Source organism: Fulmarus glacialis, unplaced genomic scaffold, assembly GCF_000690835.1.
Source record: "Fulmarus glacialis isolate BGI_N327 unplaced genomic scaffold, ASM69083v1 scaffold14183, whole genome shotgun sequence".
NCBI classification, from domain to species: Eukaryota; Metazoa; Chordata; class Aves; order Procellariiformes; family Procellariidae; genus Fulmarus; species Fulmarus glacialis.
In genome coordinates, this window is record NW_009203698.1 from 44,629 (window position 1) to 65,891 (window position 21,263).

The 21,263-nt window shown below is 35.9% G+C and overlaps 1 protein-coding gene across 1 annotated transcript in view; it reads right to left on the reverse strand.

The window, feature by feature from the left end:
- Window positions 1–22: 22 nt before the first annotated feature.
- PAPD4 (PAP associated domain containing 4) overlaps window positions 23–21,263 on the reverse strand; it is a 43,112-nt gene continuing 21,871 nt past the window's right edge. Inside the window, exons 10-14 of the mRNA XM_009574739.1 lie at window positions 19,697–19,740; window positions 12,680–12,816; window positions 6,435–6,526; window positions 1,933–2,012; window positions 23–97 (exon numbers count right to left, since the gene is read on the reverse strand). Coding sequence (XP_009573034.1) covers window positions 23–97; window positions 1,933–2,012; window positions 6,435–6,526; window positions 12,680–12,816; window positions 19,697–19,740 — 428 coding nt within the window. The remainder of the gene's footprint in view (window positions 98–1,932; window positions 2,013–6,434; window positions 6,527–12,679; window positions 12,817–19,696; window positions 19,741–21,263) is intronic.

Consider the following 21,263-nt stretch of genomic DNA (forward strand, 5'->3'; position numbering starts at 1 on the left):
AGAAGAAAGTGAAAGAAGTTGGTTATCTTTTTTGTATGGTTGTTCTTAAAGGTAACACACAGTTCAGGTCTTTCTTGTCTCGTAATACGTGCCAAGACTGGGGGGAAAAGAGTACAAGGTTTTAAAAGGCTAAGTATCTTTGCCACTAATATTTAAATACCATTGTAAGCAATAAGCCTCACAGATCCACAAAAATAAGGTTGATATTTTTCCCCTTCTTGAAAAGAGAGGTTTTTTTTTTTTAAGGGAAGAAAACGTCCAAAAGGTACACAAAATGCAATGAACTATTGAGGAAGGCACAGCCTTTCAAGAAGAGAGTGGATTTGTGGAGACTGAGATATTAACAGCATTTAAGCATTACATTGATACTTTGACTGCAAAATAATTGTCTCAAATTCACACATGTCAAAAGCTTCTGATATAAGAAGTTACACCCTGACATTTCCAGAACTTAATTGTTCTTAATTCACACTTAATTCTAGTGTGAATTCCAGGACACATCTGTCACATCTATTAGGCCATGAACCTGCAAATAACTGCAGTGACCCTCCTGTCTTTATGAAGAATTAATTTAAACCACAATGTGTAATGAAAAATATAGGAAGAATAATCTCTCACACGGGCAATGAGACAAAAAGATTCCTTAGGCTTCTAAAAAAAAAGTGCAAGATATTAATAAGTACTTGCAGTTTTAAGCAACTGTCATTCCTTATGGTTCCTAGTAAAGAGGAAATTTTTTCAGGGCCATAACACTCCAGTATATAGGCTTCCAGATAGCTAGGATCAAACAACGGCTTTTACATTTTTCAGAAAACGACAGAGGTTTGAAAACAATTTTTTAATTGAAAACTCTGAAAAGAGAAGTTCACCCTGATTTCACAGAACAGTGAGAGAGCCCAAACTACTTTGTAAACCACTGCTTTAGCAGATCACAAAATCAAATATTTTATGTAGAAGTATGTGAACAGTTCAGTATTTTGTATACTAACATGGTTAAATAGAAGGAAACTGACATTTCTGAACAGAATTACAAAGCAAAAAAGTTATCCTTTTCTGACTAAGGCAACACCTTACAGCATTTGTTTTATTACAAGTATCTAGCATTGATCTCCTTTTCGCTGGAGAAGCCCTCAAGATATTTGAGGACTTGATTAACTGGAGTAAACAGGAGCCTCCAATGACAGCATAACAGAGAAGTCTAACTGGTTAAAGCTGGAAGTCAGTTCTGTGCACTAAACCCTAGTCATAACTACATTATGAATAGTCAGAGATCTCAGAGCTGCAATTCCAAATGCAATGCCTATAATAGGAGACAAGCATAAAAGAGAGTTGGTAGCAAGGATTTCTAGAAAAAGGATGTTTAACCAAGGCCTAAATCTTTGCTTGCTTCAAAGTGTCCTTGCCTCCTCCACTGACTGGAACAGGGAAAGCTCCAGTTTGAATTACTCACGTTCTAAAATTATGAGTGTGGTCTCCCTAAAGAAAAGTACCAATTTAATTCATTTGTCAAAAACCAGCAGGAAACTATTGGTGGCAATATTTATAAAAAAGGGATAGTAAGAAGTATAAAACATTGTTTATTACCAAATTCATGTAAGAAGAAATAATGAATGAAGATAAAGTTGTAATTCTAAAGCTATTAACTATCATTAGAATTTTACACACACAAGAAAATCTACGACAAAGGGTTTACTATTTCAAGTACCCATTTCAACTTAAGCCTGATGATTAATGGCAGACATTAATAAATACTCTTACTAAATTATTTTCCACGATTTTTTAAAAAAATACATTTCTATTCTTTATATAGTACAAAGCATAAAAATATCCATAACACAAACATCAGAAACAGGCAGGTTCAATAACTAGCATTTGTATAACTATCTTGAAAACCAAAGTGACCGGAAGAATTAAATGAGATGTGCTTTTTACCTTCAGAAATTCACCTTTGATAATATCAAACTTCTGTTTTTCATGTACAGCTCTAGCAGTGTTTGTCCCATCAAAGGGCTCTGCAAGATCAAACACGAACATTAAAAGTGTTAAAAAAACGCTAGAGCTAGGCTGTTTTTACTGAGCAAGTAATCAGACAAAACCTGGAAGAGTCAACATATCATTGCTTCCCAAGAGTGTTTTGAGTGGCTGATTCTACTTTGCTTCTCAATCTTTATTTCTACATAACATTAATGCAAAAAAAAAAAAAAGCCCCAAACCCTGAATGGTCTAACGGTATGTAATCCTTAATAAAGTCAGGTTATTATATCTATTGAAGCACACTATGATTGTGCTGAATTTATGCATCAGTAATTATTTGTTACTGCTTAATAGTCTGTGATGACATATCAGAATATGATTTTGCATATTAAAATGTTTTGAAACTTATTACACATGTGTCTCTTGGAACTGTTCACTTTAGATTCATCTCATTCAACAGCTTCTCGGTGAAATACAAGGAGTACAGTAAAATATTTACTGTAACTTTTTATATAAGATGTATCAACTGCTGTAAAAATACATTTTATCAGTTCACACCTATTCTACAATATGTATTCATACATTAACAATTCGGGGCTTCCACCTTCTAACAGACTACAAATTTATGTGATGTTTTCCCTTTTTTTTTGCTAACGTAATTAATACTTTGGAACTTTTTTTTTAATTGAAGGATTAAAAAAGTACTCCTTGCCAAGGAGTTGCCAACATTAAAGGAACAGACACTACAAAATTATGATGCAGAGACTATGCATTACAATGTGCTACAAAACAGATTTTATAGTCCTTTTTGCCTTACCAGAGAACTGCTTAAGTAACGTGGTATATTTCAGACTGGCAGAATGTATGAAAGTCCTTAAGGGCCACAGAACTACAGAAGTATTTGCTAGATCAGGTAGCTTTTTTGTTCAGCTGGTTATGAATTGCTTTTATTCAGACAGGGACATGCAGTAAAATAAAGCATTAAACAGACATCAGAAGGGCTTATGCCATTATGGAGACTGGGACCTCAAATTTGGAATATCCTCCATGGCATTGGGTTTTTATTTCTGCAAGATATTTAAATTCACAAAGAAATTGTTTCATATAATAAATGCTGTATTTGGCAGGTTTCTAAAAGGTTTCTCTTCAAACTACCTATAAAGTTTTCAGCGGACATTTACAGGCAGATTTATTTTACTTTAGAATGCATCATACATTTAGATTGGAACAAAAAACTGGCAATCAAATAAAAAAGGTACATAGTCCTCTAAAGTCAGTCACATCATTTGACACAGTGACCTACTGCCACTAAGAATTCCATGTCCCTTACCATATGAAGCTTTGTAGCATTTCTTTTGTGTGTCTTAAACGTGATGTTAACTGTTTCTTTAATGCTAGGACCTTTATGTACTTTATGAATCAAGATTAAGATATTTTTTAAAGCAACAAAAGCAAAACTGTACAATCTCCTGAAACCGTCAGCAGGGAAAAAATGTACTCTAGTCACAAAAGCTAACTCACATCTTCCCTTTATTCTCCCTGCATATATACTGTCAAAAGACAAACTCATTCCCGGGAGCGCAGGAAGAATAATTTTGCAATCAGCTACTATTTACACCTCTACATTTTCTAACCATCAAGACAGTGAGAGTCCATTATAAGTTATTTTGTTCACACATAGAGATGAGAATATTAGAAGAAAAAAAGTAATACAACTTCAACACCAATGCTTGAGGGAAAGGCTAAAGGGGATCATCTTTCCAAATAAAAATACAAGAAATCATAAAACTTCAGAACTGCTGCAAACCAAGGCCTGAGGAATTCTTTTTAGAATTATTTTTAACATGTACAAGCATGAATCAGGTGCAGCTTAGACAGCTTCTGATCCAGTTTCCCTAAATGATTATCAATTTAATTGCCTCACAAAATTGCTATGTTTCTAGCTTTTCCAAACTGTGTCTTTTTCCAATAGGAGAGTGTATGATATTATTTAATATAGACAAGATTTAAACTGAAACCAGAATAGTCACTAGCAATTTAGAGCTTCTGACAAGGAATGTTCACAAACATTAGCTAAATGCAGTGTTCTCTGTATCCCCATAATGGTAACAGCCTGCCAGATTTTAAACTGTCTGAAAAGAGCACCTCTACTATATTTGTTTCTCTAACAGCAGAAATACAAGTGCGAATCAGTCTTAAGGCCAATAAAAACTAAAACAGAACACATTTTCTTCTTTCAGCGAGCCTAAATACAATGCTACATGCAGAATTATGGCAACTTGCAGGCATAGACTCGTGTAATCTATCAACAAGTATATTTAAAAAATTAAAAAATATACACAATAATATCAATTACTGAAATTTTAGTCCACTAACTGGAAAATCTGACAAAGACTTGGAAACCAGAATATGTTGACATATTTAGCTAGCTTTTAAAAGCTTCTTCTCAAAGTACACAGAAGTTTATCTACATACTTTTTTAAACTAGTTCAGCTTCACAGCTGTTATAAACATGAAGCCTACTTTGAACTGAAATAGGAAATTTAATTTTTCCCTTCCAATTTAGACATAAAAACTCGGTATGTGAGGCTAAAACACACTCTTAATAAAGTCTTGAAGCACATTGTAACAGGCAGGAATCAGACGTGCCACCTATAGATAATTTTGCTTTTTTAATAGTGCAAATGCAAGATGCACTCTCAAAGAAAAGTTGTATGTAATCAATCCCATTTCATACAAATTCCAAAAAGTCTATTTTGTATTCTGATATTCTATTTTCCAACCTGGCAGAAAGAAAACCTGATTATTCAACCACTTTGTAACGTCATAGAAAAATTGAGACCTTAAAACACACAGCGCCCCTGCAACACAGTAGATCAGCATCATGTGACAGCAGCAGACACAGCTGCCCAGCGTTCTCACCTCCCACGTTCAGACCAGACCCTTGGCAATGCCTGCACTGTGCTATCCCAAATCATTTCAGCTGTGCAGCTACTCTAGTTCTCACATTTCTCAACTCTGCAGAGTGCAGCCATCTTTCAGTGTATTTTTTTCCCTATGACTGGTAGTTGATTTTTTCCCCCAAAAGTCAAATAAAGAACAGGAATCTCATCATGTGGCTTCACACTGCTGTCCATACGATTACAGCCAAGTTGGTGAGCTCTGGGCCACAGAATAACTAACTTCACCAGTAGGTAATTATTCTCTGCTCAGAGCAGCACAAATGCAGGAAATTATGTGCACACACACATGCGTGCACTCCCACCCCCAGCAATCTTGAGGAATGTCTGTCCAGCCACAGGACTTCTGCCTTATCCCCTCTCCTCCCCCAGCAAAATTTTCCCAGTCTCTAACAACTCTTTCCATACCATTTGGCTTCTGTCCAAGTTCTAGTCCTCTTTTATCCTAAAACTTCAAGCCTCAATATCCTGATGCTAATAGCCTCCATTTATTTACAGCCAGGGCGCAGGCCACCTCTTCCATTTCAAACCTTCCCTCTTCACCTCTTCAGGGTCTTAAACCACCTACTTCTAATTCTGCTCCCATTTCAACTTGGTTCCTTATCCACGGTCCCTTGTGCAACCAATTCCCCTTCACCTGCTGCATTCTGATTCTCACTCCCCTTTCTTATCTCTTTGTGTTAACTGTTTCCAGTTACACAGCACCTCTCAGTCCCGTCCCTTCCCTGCTTCTCTTTTCATTCTCCTAACATCTCAGTCCTTCTCTTGGTCTATCATCTTCTCTTTACCTATGCATGCTAACTGTTCATCTTCTCCATGTAGATTCCCCATGGCAGTTGAAAGGCATCAAGAGCACATGAAGCAGTTCCCTGCATAGTGCTACTGCCCAGTTCAGCCTGCACTAAGGCGGCTGAGACCTGCAACTCCGAAAGGTAGCCTGGGTTTACGCTCCAGTTCTGGAGGGCATTGTACAGACTCTGCAGAAACTACACATTCACAAGCCAGCCAAAAATAGTAGCCACAAGGGGATCGACATACCCGTAATCTAGTCACTGCTAGGACTTGGGATGCCAGAGCTTTTCTAGAACGAAGAATATTCTTAGAGAGGAATCTGAACACGTGCCCGCTGTGTTTTTTCAGAAGCTCAATCTTGGCAAAACTGACAACTATTTTTGCAGAGCAGGAAAACACGCATTACTGTCATAAAGGCCATTCCTTGTCAAAGTCCTAAGCCCTGTTCCAAAAGTAACAGGGCAATGAACGCTCTTGAGGAAAAGGTCAGGAGAACTATTTTTAAACACTATAGAACTTAAAGCTTTCTTCTCAAATGTTTTTGGCAGGGCTGTTTCCATAACTATTTACATTGGTTAAACTTCATTTTCTACATAAATATATTATATGTATGCATTATTAAAACACAACCAAGGTAAAGTCTAATTGACAGATTTATGTATTTAGTGTCTTAACAGTTAAAAATGATAATGCAGCTTTACATTTTACCTTCTACACAAATAAATTTGTTTCTCCATTCAATACCATCAGGTCTTGGAATAGCTTTGGCCTCACGAACTGAAATCATTTGATGGCTCCAACTAGGGAAAAGGAAGACAATTTGCAGAACTTTTAACTCTTGATTCTAAATAAATAATATCAGTTTACATTAAAAAATTGTCAAATTGCTATGTCATAATCCTGAATAACACAGTACTTTATAATAATGAGTAATTTAGTGTAACAGTCTAATCTTCATAATTCACTATATAGGAGTAAAAAAAGATGGCTAGGAAACACGAAAAATTTTCTACAAACAGAAGTTTCTTTACGAAAACATCTGCAAAACAGAACATCACAGGTATCCATGAATAACATATATTCACGACAGAATAATTTTTTCAAAAAATAATGTCAACTTGAATATGGATACCTACACTTATTTCTAAGTTCAAAAGAAATTATAACGTCAAATCTATCTTTCAGAATTTTCTGTACGGAGAAAAGGAACATAAGGAGTTTAATTGCAGATGAAGTCACATACTGCATTCCATGAAAAAAAAAATTAAACCAGCATCAAGATATATAAATATAGCTTGCTTACAGGCCAGCATTCCTGGTGCAAGGAACTTATTATTAGAAAGTACTAACGCTTTGTATATGCTGAATTTTAGATCTCCTATGAGTGTAATGACAGAGCAACAACTCAAATATGCGTTTGAAGATATTCTACCGCTTTCTGCACACAATTTTACAACAACAAAACCATAGGAAACAATCACACTGAAACAGCAGGAACAGCAGGCAGTTTACAGGGCAATCTTTACAATGTGCCAAGCATCTTTATGATGCTCCATACAATATGCCAAATGTAATGGAAGCTAAAGCAACGACTTGTAGTTTTATGTTCTTATCTATCCAGCCAGTTTTCAGCTGCTCTTAACTAAACCAGGGAACTACCATATCAGCAAAACGCCTGGATCACCAACAATGTGTCACCATATGCCCTGCCTAAATGGGGCTTAGCTGGGTAGCGTGCTGCTAGCTGTACTAGTGTTATGTACACCTAATGTGATCTCCTGACTGAATCAATCTTTTGACATAATGCAGAGAGAGAGGAGCTTGGCTGGGTGCATCAACCACCTGCAGTAAATCTGTAAATATCAACTGTATATCAAAATACAGTCTATAATTCATCAGTTAAATTTGAAAGAACTCTGTGCTCCCTAGGCCGCAGATCAGCTGTCATAACTCCATTAAGTCAGTGGTGACAAGACAGTTTATACCAGCTAGAAATCCGTGCCTGTAATTCTACAAATTATCTTGGATACAACTCATGATTAAAACCACTTAGGAAAGTGAGCTGTTGAATAACTGTACTTCCATAGAACACGTACATTATTCTTCTATTTAAGAATATGAATAGAGCCTATTTCAAAAAGGTGCAGGACACAGCATATGAAGCATAGTTTAGGATACCTCAGATTTCTTACTCACCCACTGCTGTGTATATTTAGATTTCTCTTGATATAGTCTTTAGAAAATTAGTACAGGTGATGATCATTTCTAGCATTCAATGCAAACTAAAGCTTTCATTCTAACCCAAGACTCTCCCTCTCCTTAATTCCCATAGTAGACTACATTTGCAAGACGTAAGAGATATTTTTAAGAACCAAATACTTTCCTACCATGTCTTTTTAATAAACTACCATCAACACCTGCTTAACAAGAAATTCAGATGAATTTCTCAAAAAAAAAACCAAGCACAAAAAAAGACAAAAGCTCCAGAAAGTTGGTCATGAGCAGAAGCTAACAGTTCAACTCTTCTGCTTTTTCTAAAAGCTTATTTAAAAATCAGAAACATCCAGGCCAATGGGGAAAACAAAAAAAGCACACAACAAAATATTTGATCTGTGGTTAAACCAGGCAGTATTGTTTCACTTCAAACATGTAATTCTTCTCTTGACTTTTTTTTCCTCTAGGTTATACTTGGCTTGATCCCTTGCATTTATAATACACTGATTTAGCAAAAAGCAACAAAAAAGGTGACATTTCTAGCTATTTAAACAGCTTTTTATTTAAACTTGCAAACAACTACTCTATCTAATAGTCTCATTAAACCTTCACTAACCCTGCCTTGGTATCAAAATTAGAAATTAGAATTAGAAATTAATTGCCAATAGCAAATAATTTGTGTATCAATTTTAACCATTTTGGCTTGCACACAGTAACTTCATTATTGCCAATAAGAAGCAAATATTCTCTGCATACACACTTTCAATCCATAAGTTAAAAATAACCATTTAAACAACTATTTCAATTATCAGTTATTTCTGGTATTAGGTATGTGCTCCTCATGGAGAAGGCAAGAATTTGAAAGAAAAAGACCAGGCATTTCCAGGTGTACGTGTGTAGAACACACTACAAATAGATTTAAAAGCTTGTCTTTTCCAGAGCGTTCTAACAAGCCAAAGCCACTTGCATAAACACACTAACATGGGTACAAATTGCAAGCATATTTAATTCAATATACTATTAAAAAATGATCCCTTTATTACCTGACCAATTCTACCCTGAAGAGAGCTGTCAGAAACTGTATTTTATATTTTTTCATGATAATGTAACCAATCTTTTATTATGTCCACCAAATACAACTTAATCAGTGAATGATCTTAAACAACTGCTACATAACTTGAAACAATAAATTTAAGAGAAGTACAGTCCCAAAGGACAATCTCTAGGTTCCCTAGCAGTAACTTCAGGGGAGCAAGGCCTTGCTTCAAGGTCTCGCTTTGTAAAGAGATAGCCAAGAGACAACCTGCTGCCTTCACTGACAGCTGCAGAAATGAAATCAGACACTCTCTTCAGAGGCCTGGTAAACAAGGACTAGTTTCCAAATACTTTCTTTTGAGAACACCTCCATACATTTTTTGCTTGGTCACATTCACTGCGTGATCAGCGGACCTTTGATAGTTCGAAATACTTGAAGTTAAAATGGAGTTATAAGCATACTTTTAGCCAGCTGTATCATGCAAAACATTATGCAGACTTGAACTCTTATGGCAAGCTAATTATACAACCATGTCGGCAAATCAAGCTTTGCCATATGTAGCGTGTAAGTCCAATATATGCAGCAATTTCCAAATCACATTTCTGCTAACTTATGAAGGGGGATAAAAATTATTTCTTATGGACACACTGAATATCCCAGAGTAGAGTTGTGGAATGTGCACTGTATAAATACATGGTAATCAGCAATTTTCTGAAAAAGCTTATAGTCTAAATAAACAAAGCTGATTAAAAGCATAAAGGAAAAAAACACAGCACAAGGAGATAAACTTATTCATGGCTGCACAGCATGCAAGGTTCCTGTTTCTTCCTTTGTGCCGCTCCTGTTTCTTCCTTTGTGCCCTACTCTTTGGGCCCATCCTGCCCTTAGATATTATTCACTACATCAAGTAAAATAAAACAGGTTTTAACTGAAATACCTACTGGCCCTTGCTAGACTGAGGGGGAAGTTTAAAACAATGTATCTCCATCTTCCCTTCATCTTCCTGACCAATACATGTAAAATAGTTGATCAGTTACGCATTCCAGGCAGGTGGCGTCAATGACTCATTCTGTCCAAAATTATGATCTTCACACATGATCTGATCATGCTTGACTGCATGCTGTTCTTTCAGCCAAACAGATCCTGTGTATCAAACCTGGTAGTGTTGCAACCTACTCCATAGATAGGAATCTACAAAAATCACTTTTATGAAAATTGAAGTAGCTCTCCTGACTGAATCAATCTCTTTATTGTCTTTAATAATCTCTTCATCAAACACATTACAGTTCAGTAATGAAAGTTCACTGGCATAATAAAGGTCATTTAAATGGGACCTAACTTAATAGTCACAGTATCTGAAAGAGAATCTCAAAATTTCTGTGCATAAAAACACTCATAAATGTTCTACAGGGAAAGCAAACACTGAAAAAAGTATTGATTACAGCAATGAAACACATTCAAGAGTAAAATACTAGCTCTTCCATGAAAGAGAGAACTAACAGAGCCCTGTGTGGTGTGTATTTAACTCTTATCCTCATTCCCATCTATAACGTTGTTTTCATCAGCAACCTCAAAGCAAAGATAACTGGATAGGGTGACACTGTCCTTGTTCTCATCAGCTGGCTATCACACACACACAAATCTTTAAACACTACGTTCTTTCGCCCGCCTTTTCCCCAGCATGGGCATTAATTTGGGTTTCCCTTCTCGAGCCAGTTACCAGTTTTTAAGAAACGATATGAAATTTTAGTATCTTCAAGACACACTTCTTTCAAACAGTGTTTATAATTGTCAGGGATTCACAGATGGTCCCTGATTAAGTTTTATTTCTGTAGCAGAAAGAGTTAAAAATAATATAGGTTGCTGCACTAGGTGCATCATTTCCTGATATGACTTCTCAGCTGTGTAACATTTTCAACACAGGAATTCTAATGGCTATTTTTCTACAGGGTTTTTTTGTTTTGTTTTTTAAACAGAATATCACCAGCCAAATGTTTAAATGCTTAACAGGTACTTAACACTGGAAAAACAAGCCAGATATTCTTTTTTGTTTGGTTGGTTGTTTTTTAAAAATCTTTTCTTCCCTTGATATTGGCAACTATCCTGTCTTCACTGTCCACTTTTTCAAGCTTTGTTTTAACCAGAACCTCCCCTGTGCCTCTGTGATTAAATTTAGGTAACTTTTTTTCATAACATTCATAACATTTATGATCACCATGAAAAATAATATTCAGGGATTACTATCAATTCAAGTACTGATATTGCAGCATTGTTAGTCTTCATACTTCTTAGTATATCCTGCATGTCTAACAGCAGGTAAAAACAAAAGTCTTCCTGGACCAGCTACTGACTTACGTAGAAATCTGCTCTTGATTATGTTCACAAGCACCCAAACCAGAAAAGTTTTTTCCTGCATTTGGATAAGATCTTCTCTGCTAATGTGCAAACCAGAAACTTCTTCCTTAGTCGAAAAGATATTTACTTTCATATATGAGAAGATCAACAGCTCGTTACACAGACAAGTAGTAAAGGATGCACCTAGTGTCCCACATAAATTAGGAACTTGAGAATATCCTCCAGCAGTATCTTCTAATTTACCTGTTTAGCAAACAGCACCTTGCCAGCTGAAAAGACAGGTTTAGGAGAAACGTTTAGGACAAAAGACAATTCCCCTATCTGCAGAGATCATTGAAGGAAAATCTTCTATGTGAAAATCTCTCAAAATGAGGCTTAAGCATGCACGAAGTGCAGTTAGTACATGAACTGCCACAGGCCATATGGATTTAGCTTACATATTCCACATGTGGTGCATACCCCAGCAATGTTTTCTTACAAGGATTTCATGATTGTTCACTTCTTACATTGAAGTAAAATATGAACACTTCAAAAATGATGAGTATCCAGCAGCTGCACATTTTGTTCTCCTTCCAGGAAATCAGTATGATGCACATACACAGGACAGCAACATGTATGAACCAACTGCCTCAGAAACAAGTTCTTTGGAAGATCTTTAAGCTTACTGAAATACAACCATTTGATATTTTATTCGGACAAGCACTTTTTCTAAGAAATTATCGAGTGACAATTTGGCAAAACATTTGTAATCTACAGCTTTCTCTGATGCCCTCACAACTTTAGCTTTTCCTTCTCTTCTACAAGAAAGTCCAGATGCCAAAATTAAACTCAGATTTTAGCAAACCAACAAGGTTAGTGAACCAACTATATATGGGAGAATTCTTCACTAAGTGTGGCCTATCTTACGTTGATGTATATTACAGTCAAAGTAAGGAGTCACCTGGTCAGTTGCCTCCATTGACTTGTGGTGACAGCTATTAAGGTCCAAGTAATTTATATCACAATCAATACTTTAAACTACAACTAAGAGTAGATTTTTCTCACACATGGATAGGCAGTTTTAGAATAGTGTAAGATAACAAAACCTACCTATTTTTAAAGGACAACGCTCTCTAACTTCTGGCAGCTATTTTACAGGATAGGATGCTTGGCTAAGCAAAAGATGTCAGACACTCTTTATCAGCATTCCTGTTATCCTTCAGTCTTTTCACCCATTTCCTCTCTCTTAGTTATCACTCCTGCATTACTACTATTCTTTCTCTTCAAGGGTTATAAAGTGTTGATATATTGAATAGAAGGAATAAAAGTTTTGCATATTCCAAAACACTAAGATGAACTTATTACTTACTCAAATTCTGTGGCATAATATTTGAAAAAGCCTATTAGCAAATCTCCAAGACTTGATCCATTTTTTGAGAGGTAAGGAGGAATGGTACATGGAGCTTGATGAACAAGATGCAACTGCATAGTAGGATCAAAACATTCCTGTCAAAATAAAATCAGAAAGTATGTATATACACACACACAGACAGAGCCTTAATCTAAGTGCATATATTTTTCACAATAAAAAAGCTGCCTATTATTTACTTATTAGAAGTTCAAGGACAACTTACAAGTAAAGGACTATTATCTGTTGGATACTAGTTACTCCCCCTAAACTCAGGTAGAATCATCTTGCACAGGAGCATCCAAGACCATCCCTTGCCTTCTGTTTGCTAAGGAATTTTAACATGGGAGAATCTCTGAACTGAACGTGCGTTTACATGCTAGTAAAACCACATGAGCAGAAGCTGAGTAAAGTAGCCTGCACTGAGCTGGCTGCAGTTGAACTGAGATAAGGTAGGTAAAGTTAATGCACTTATTGCCAAGTTCCGATAACTGTGGTACAGAAATAATCCAAAAGGAAGGCCTGACTTATTTTTCCCACAGCATAGAGTTAAAATTGCACATGAAACCCACTGGCTCTAACATGAACCTGCATTCTCCCACATTATGAGTTCAAAGACTGCAGCAGCACCTCCTCTAGCCAACCTATCTGAAAGAATAAAAAAAAAAAGTTATACAAAACACCTGAATACACAGATCGCAGTGTTTAAGCTGAAGTATGCTTTTCTTCAGGGGGGGAGAGGGGGACGGCAGGGGCGGAGAAAGTCAGGTTTGCTATAAGCAAAAGTCACTATTCCCAGCTTAAAAAGGAATCTACACAAGATTAAATTAACATGGTTTTAGATCTGCTATACTGTTTGGGTGTCTACTGCACTCTTTACGTTCTTCTGAGAGACTGGGGTACGCGAATGAGAACATATATTCTCTTGCTAGAGAAACAATTTTTAAAACCTGATAATACCAGGATACTACATTTTACAGCAATGTGGTGTATTTTAAGGAAAATGAACCCAAGATACACAAGAGCAAGCTTTACATTCACATAAAGAAATACATCTGTATAAATTTAGGCACCTATTCAGTGATTCCTGTATCTCCCCTCCCACTCCTTTGTTATTTTAAAGAGTAGTATCAGGCATGACGCAAACTTCATAGTAGTAGAATATCACTGGAAGCACTATACACTGTAATAGTATTTCCATGTTCACAGCTGGCAGTGCTTCCTCTGAGAAAAGTATCATTAGTGATCAAACCAGTAGGACTGGAAATTTTGGGACTCCAGTCCTCTTTTGCCAATTCTAGCAAAACCTCCTGGAACCTTGCACACCACCTTCTAGGGAAAAAAGGCCATTCTTCCAGCTATGAAAAATGTCAAGCCTTGTTCTCACATGATATAACTTTGCATATAAAATATTATTATAGCTAGCAGAGCTCAGAATTTAACAGCTCACAACCCAATAGAACACACCAAAAACATGGAGACAGACAGACATAAAAAGCAGATATGCAACATATAAAGATCTAAAAGGGGGACAGTTGTTCCTATGTTATACAGTATACACAGTTTTAACCCCAAAGGTAATCAGACAGGTACTAGAGTGAAAGTCACTCCTTGCCCATTCGCACAGAAAGCTATAGAAGAGTCACAACAAATGAATTTAGTATTAGCGGTGTTAACAGCTCAATGAGGAAACAGACATGGGGAAAAAAAGGAAAGGCTGCTGACCTGCAAACAATACAAAACAGAAATGCAATGAAATTACTACAACAGATGTCTACTAATAATAAGTAAATGTTTGGAGGCAGCAGACATTTTTGAAAAGGAGAACAAGATTTTTTTTTTTAATGCTTTGAATGTTCAAATGCCTGAGAACTTCTCAATTGCAAGAAAAATCTGCCACTACAGTGAGGTTGGCATACTGAGCAGCTAAGAAGTTAGAATTTGGGATATTATTTTTCAGAATAATAAATAAGCTATTTTCTTTAGCCCTATTACAAGCTTAGAGAGGATGTTGCTTTTTCTTTATCAGTCTTGACCTTAAGTAAATTTTATTTATGTTTTATATATCGATATAATTAATTAATTTTTATTAGTGTTTGTACATCATTTGAATAAGAAAAAAATAAATCAAGTTATACTAACAGCAAAAGACAACATATCACATATAGTTGTAATAAAACTTACAGCAAAAAATGAATACATGTGTACCTGTGTGTGTATGCTTACATCCAGAAAAAATGAAAAAGCAGAAGGATATCAAATACAACTTTATCCAAAGATATTTTTTCAATAAGATTTGTTAGCAGTTAATGAAATAGGAAGTTACAAAACCTTGCAGAGTTTTAAAATCACAAATCTGTATTTTGAAAAGGGTGATTATGATAGAAGCATAGTCCAGATGAAGGTGTGTTTCAGGATATTTAGTTTGTCTGTTTCTTCACTGAGTTTGCAACTGATCAAAAGTCATGTAAGCAGTGGTGATAAAACTGAAAGGCTCCTCATTTGAGGACCACATTCCAAAGATTCCCACCCATGGCAGAAGAGATAAAATTCCTAACCTGCATTAGAAGGCAGTTTTCTAAATATTCATCTAGTAATTATGATTAAAACTCTTCAATTCTGCAACCTAAAATTACGATGTTTAATTTTTTTTTCAAAAGCAAGTTCAACTGAAACCTGCAGTTCCAAGTTTTACCACGTATATTAAATATGCTTGCCTCACAAAGGTCAGGCAAATCAAAGTTTTCCTTACTCAGAAAGGCATTTGCCTGCAAAAAATAAACACATATTATTCTATACAAGTGCTCTAGTAAAAATGCAAGTTACAGTCTATAGCAGCTAATCATTTAAAACCCCAACCATCTAGTTTAAGAGACACACGTATAAATAATTCCCATCTCCACTTGTTTTAGTGGTTATACCACTATGAAAATGACTCTTAAAAAGACAACTAAGTATTACAAAATGGAAAGCATGACTGACATTACTTTTCTGGAAGAAAATATTTTTTACACTAACTAAAGCAAACTGTTAATCACATGTTTCTGATATTGTTAGTCAACTTATTTTTTTAGACACTGTGAGTTGCTGATCACCACATGTAGAAGGAAAAAAAAAGTGTTTCATCTTTCTGAAATACAGAAAATTTGTTACGGAAGAAATTGCTATTACCAGGTTAGAAAGTTGTACATGTAAAACCAAATTATTACTTCAAATTGGGTATGGGGAAGATTTAATGAAAACTTCTGTCAAGATATACCAATATTCAATATATCAATAACCAATAATGTAGTTTGTTTAAGGTCATTTCTTAACAAAGCAATCACTCAGTGTCCAGTGAACAAGGTCAGACCAGCCATAGGATACCCAGGCTCATTCTTCTGCTTTGCCACAGACAACTCATGAAAATCCATTAGCCTCAACCCACACCCATTCACCTATTGTAAAACAGGGATAACAGTACTTTTCTTCCTGCCAGAGGGACTTGGGGAATAACTAAACAGAACAAGGTATAGCTTATAGATTCTACACATAAGGGAGGTTGGTAATAAAACAGAATTGTAACGCATCCTTCAAACTAGCTTAGTTTCAAGCAGGCCCTCCCTTTAAGCCTTCCATTCTTAACTTGCTCTAGAAGGCAAAAAATTCAGCTTCTTTTAAAATTAGTCTCTAATTTGCTTACTGTGTCTTTGCCTCATGCCGTCATAAGAAATGGAAAAAAAATTCAGGATCTAACTGAGGAACAAATATAAATGACCTATCCATTATTTCAAAATACCCCAGAAAAAGGGACCCCAAAGTCTTTTTTCCTAGATCTCTAATCTTTACCTTGGTTGGCCGATTTCTCAAGGAAACACTAGCATTCAGCAACGTGCTTCATGTTCAAGCTACATAATGCTTACACATATTCTCATTCCACCTTACACACTGGAAAGGAACACAAGCGTACATCAAAAAATCTTTACATTTGAATATCTTTATGTATAATGAGTTTAACTCTGACTGTACAAGATTCTTCCTTCAAAAAAGTTTACAGTGGTAACATCAGCATAGCATCTTCCCATTTTTGATAGGTATCCATATTCACACACAAAAAATAGCCTTCCCCTTACAAATGGACATTTAACTCATGTTTATACTTTAAAAAAGCTCGAAGAGTGAAGCAAATCGTGTCTGTCCAAGGACTGACTCCTGTGCATGAAGGAGCTATAGTAAGCACCATCCCATCTTCTGCCCTGCCCTTTGCAAGATATGACTGCTTATGAAGCTGAGACAGCAGAAACAAGAATGTGTGCATGCTAGAATCCACAAAGTTCACAATCCAGAGCACTAGTGGAGACCCACCTCCATCTGGATTTAAGCTAATACGCCAGGCTGCTCTGGAACACTGGGTACTCAGGCACAAGTTCCCTTCTGACTCCCAGCTGCAGCAATGTTCACCTCTGGCAAACACACAGGCAAAACAACTAGAAGCCATAATGGACTAAGACACCACAGGTTCTCCAGAGCTCATCTGCAGAAGTCCTGACTCGGAGGCAAGTTCTATATAGACTTCAGAACTGATCAACACATTTGTGGGCTACTCTTATCTACCCCACCTGGCTGGGGGGAGCAGGAAGTTGCAGAATCCAACCCACATTGGTGTGGTCCAATACTCCCTCTAACCTAGTGGTTGCAAAACACGTCAGCTCAGTGCCAGCTGGAGACTCCACCATAGCAACAGAACGCACAGGTGGGCAGATCTGGTGGCTTTCCAGGACTTCTCACCCTTCTGCAGTAAGGGATACACTGAGTCACAGAATCTGCCTTTTGTTTCTCGCTCAAGGTAAGCGTATCTCTTTTACATGGCACCTACAATTTAAAACAAGCAGTTTCCTTCAAAGTGCTTAAACAAGCAGTTTCCTTCAAAGTGCTTGTTTTCCTTGTTCAAAGCTGCAGAAAGAGCTGCAGATTTGATTTTGAAAAAAAAACCAAACAGATTGTAGGTAGGGTGGTTTGTTTCAGAAGGGGAGAAGCAGTATTTATGTGTAGTATTGGGATGGAGACACAGCTTTCACCAGCTACAACCACAAGAAAAACGTATGGTTTCTTTGGATACTGACATTTGCCCGTGCTTTGTAATTATTACTGCAAGCTACAAGACCAGAACTGTTTTGGTGTATTTCTCATTTTCATTTTAAATTTCTTTGCAATATCAGTATTCAGAAATTGTAACTTTTCGTAATTTTTAAACAATTAATTCCTAATGGAGACAGTAGACCAAAAATATATTTGCAAATTTGTAGTGTCTTTTTTTTTTAATCTTAATCCATAGGTTTGAGTTGGTTTTATAGTAAGCATGTATAAAATATTCTATTTTATTAGCAATAAAATTCTCTAATTTTATTAGAGAATACTTAGTCCATCCTCCAAAGGTAAGACAACTAACAACAACAACAACAACAAAAAAATCTACATTGAAACAGGGTAAAAGATGTTATTTTTACAGCAGTGTTCTAGAAACACAGGAACCTGCAAGTGATTTACCACTTTCACACAATACAAGAGAAACCCTTGCATTTAGTACAAATTCATTAGATTTTTCAGCTTATAGTATACTTTTGCTTTAATCATTTAAGCCATTAATATTAGTATAGCACTCTGAAGGCCTTTACACAGTTCAAACACTACAAATATAAGTGTTTGCATAATTTTTACAAAGGAGTCAAGTTACCAATTCTTACAGTTGTTTTCTTTAAATTACATGCTACACAAAACTTAAAATATACAGCATATGAGCTTTAAGCAAACATAATTAGCAAATTCAGCAATTCAAAAAACCCATCAGATAAAGCTAAGTGTACAAGAAATGAAAAACAGCTTCAAATGCTTTTGAGCACTAACAATGAAGAAATCAAAAAGTATATAAGCACAGTAAAAAATCAGAGGAAAAAATAAAGACCCTAAAAATTTAGCACAGGTATGCCTAAGCAGGTTTACAAAATAGAAATAAAACTGCAGTGTCCTATAGCTCAAAGCTTTCTGCTGCATCTCTATTATCCTAATTACCCCAAATGGCTGACACCACAGTATTTTCTCCCAGTGTCATCAAATATTCCCATTTCAGCATTATAGGAAATACATGCAAAAGAAAGAATGGCTTTCTGATACTACCTCAGCACAATTATCAGCAACAGTAAAAAAGCATACATAGACAGGGACACCAAACTATAGCAACTATGAATAATGAAAAATTTTAAAAGTGACACGAGAAGAAAGGTGAGGAGGAAGAAATTGAGGAATTTTTGTAAATAAGTTATAGCACAGAATTATTCAGCAGTAGCTTTTTTGTCCCCAGACAAATATTTAGGAGGATAGCTCTTACTTCTAGGTAATCTTCCTTAGATTAATTCTCACTAATTACAGCCCTAATTCTGCAGAGGATCAAAGCATACCAATTCATAGAGTTCTCTGGAAATCAACAGAGTATGATCTGGACGTAACAGCAAAGTCCCAAAAAGGCATTTTCTTGTTGGACTGAAGCCCAATTTTGTGAGGCCTCAAAAGCCTCCTTAGTAAACATGTATCATTCACTCTCTGCACCCAGAAATATCAGGCAACTCAACAGCTGTGGGAAGGTACGGAATTCTGAAACGCCACAGTTGGATGGAAAAAACACTACTTAACATATTAAGAAATAAGAATCAGAAAGTTACAGATGACACAGGGATATTTTCAGGCCAGCATAAAGAGAATTAGGTCAGCAGCTCTCACTACCACTCATTTCAAACTGTGTGAAATCTCATATATAGCAGACTCTTTTCACTGAAGAAACGATCAAAAGCAGCAAATAACCTTTTTCACGCTTATGTTTAGTATATCAATGACCAGGCTTACAGACTGCGTTTAACTTAATTCATTATATTTAAGAATTTATCTATTTTAGATAAGCAGCTTCATACACATATATGATGTAGTAAATTCATAAGAAACACTTACTGGGTAAATTTTTTGAAGGGATGGAAGGATGGGTTCAGGTAGGGCTATAAAAAAAAAGTTTAAAGTTGCTGTGATTCATGTAATTCACAGGAAACAATATTGTATCAACTACACCAAAGGGTTGGACTGAATTTCCATCTTAAAAACATCTATCAAGAACTTCACTTTCATGCATTTTGTAAAATAAAAATTATTCACCGAATCTTTCTATTACTGTATTTTGTATATAGTAGTATAAGGAGTTAATTCAGCTAAGGGAAACTGTTACTAAGATACTACTGTTTGTAGAAGACATGAAAAATTCTACAGCAGCTGGGTACGACTTCACTTTTAAAACTCGTACTAATTCATGGCTATAAGAAACTCATCTAGATCCCCTAAAGGAAAAATCAGAGCTTCACTCATTTTTTTCTTCCTATATCTAATACAATATGATTCTATCACAGCATAGGAAGTCTTCAGATACTGCAAAAGTACACATTCTTCAGCTGCAAAGTATTACATACTGAGTCTCCAAAAGAAACCTAAAGATAAAGTGCCCAACACACTTAGTAGGCATTGCTAGCAAAATCCCCATAAAATACATAAATACAGTCTAATGCTGTTAGCTGATCTCCTAAATGGCAAACAGGTTACAAAGATTATGCAGACATTAACGATACTAACAAACACAAAATGAACTAAACAATTGTAATTTTTATGAATGTCATGGATGGGGAAAGCATCTATTGCACGATACAAGTAACAGGGAAAAAACTTATTGCCAGTTTAGCTGGTCCTACAGATAGAAAAAAAAATCCCAAAGTGTTCACATCGTGCTCAAGCCTTAGAACAGGTACAGAACTGTTAGAGCACTCCTCATACTAAAGCTTTAACATCATGTCTTCAGCATGTTTTGTTTTGTTTTTTTTTTTAATTTGTCTACATCATTCACTAGGGAGAATGATAATTAAGTTCAGCACACAGGACTTTGACTTGGAACTTAATTCACCCTTCAGACAAGATCTCACAGGGAATGAGATGTTACAAAATCGTTCTTCCATAGGGACTAAGAATCAGAACAGCAGAATTCTGAGAACACGCTCGGGGTATCTTCAAAGAGTATACTATATTAAACAGCAGGATTGCTAAGAATACGATCACAGCTGCTTTAGTAATATTTTTATTTTGTTTGTGGGTGTTTAAAAATATGCAAGAGCATCTTATTTCTGCAACATCTTGGATAATTTCCAGTTCTCTACCACACTAAAATAAAATGCAACAAAATCTGAGCAATACAAGCAATCAAGATATTTTATCTGGGTCTGTATGCTATACTAAGAGGATGGAGTTAAGGGAAAAATTACCACTTACCACTAGCATTCGCCACATGAGTTTTCCTTTTCTTACTGTACAAGATAGTTAGACCTGTTACCTGGAGGGAGGTTCATGTACAAGACACTGATGTATCTACAAAATAAACTCAAGCCACACTAACCTTAGGTCCAAAGACATCCACATGAGTATAAGAATATGGAAATGGTTAAGTAGTAAAGGAAAGAAATTTGCCTAGTGAAGACAGGAACAC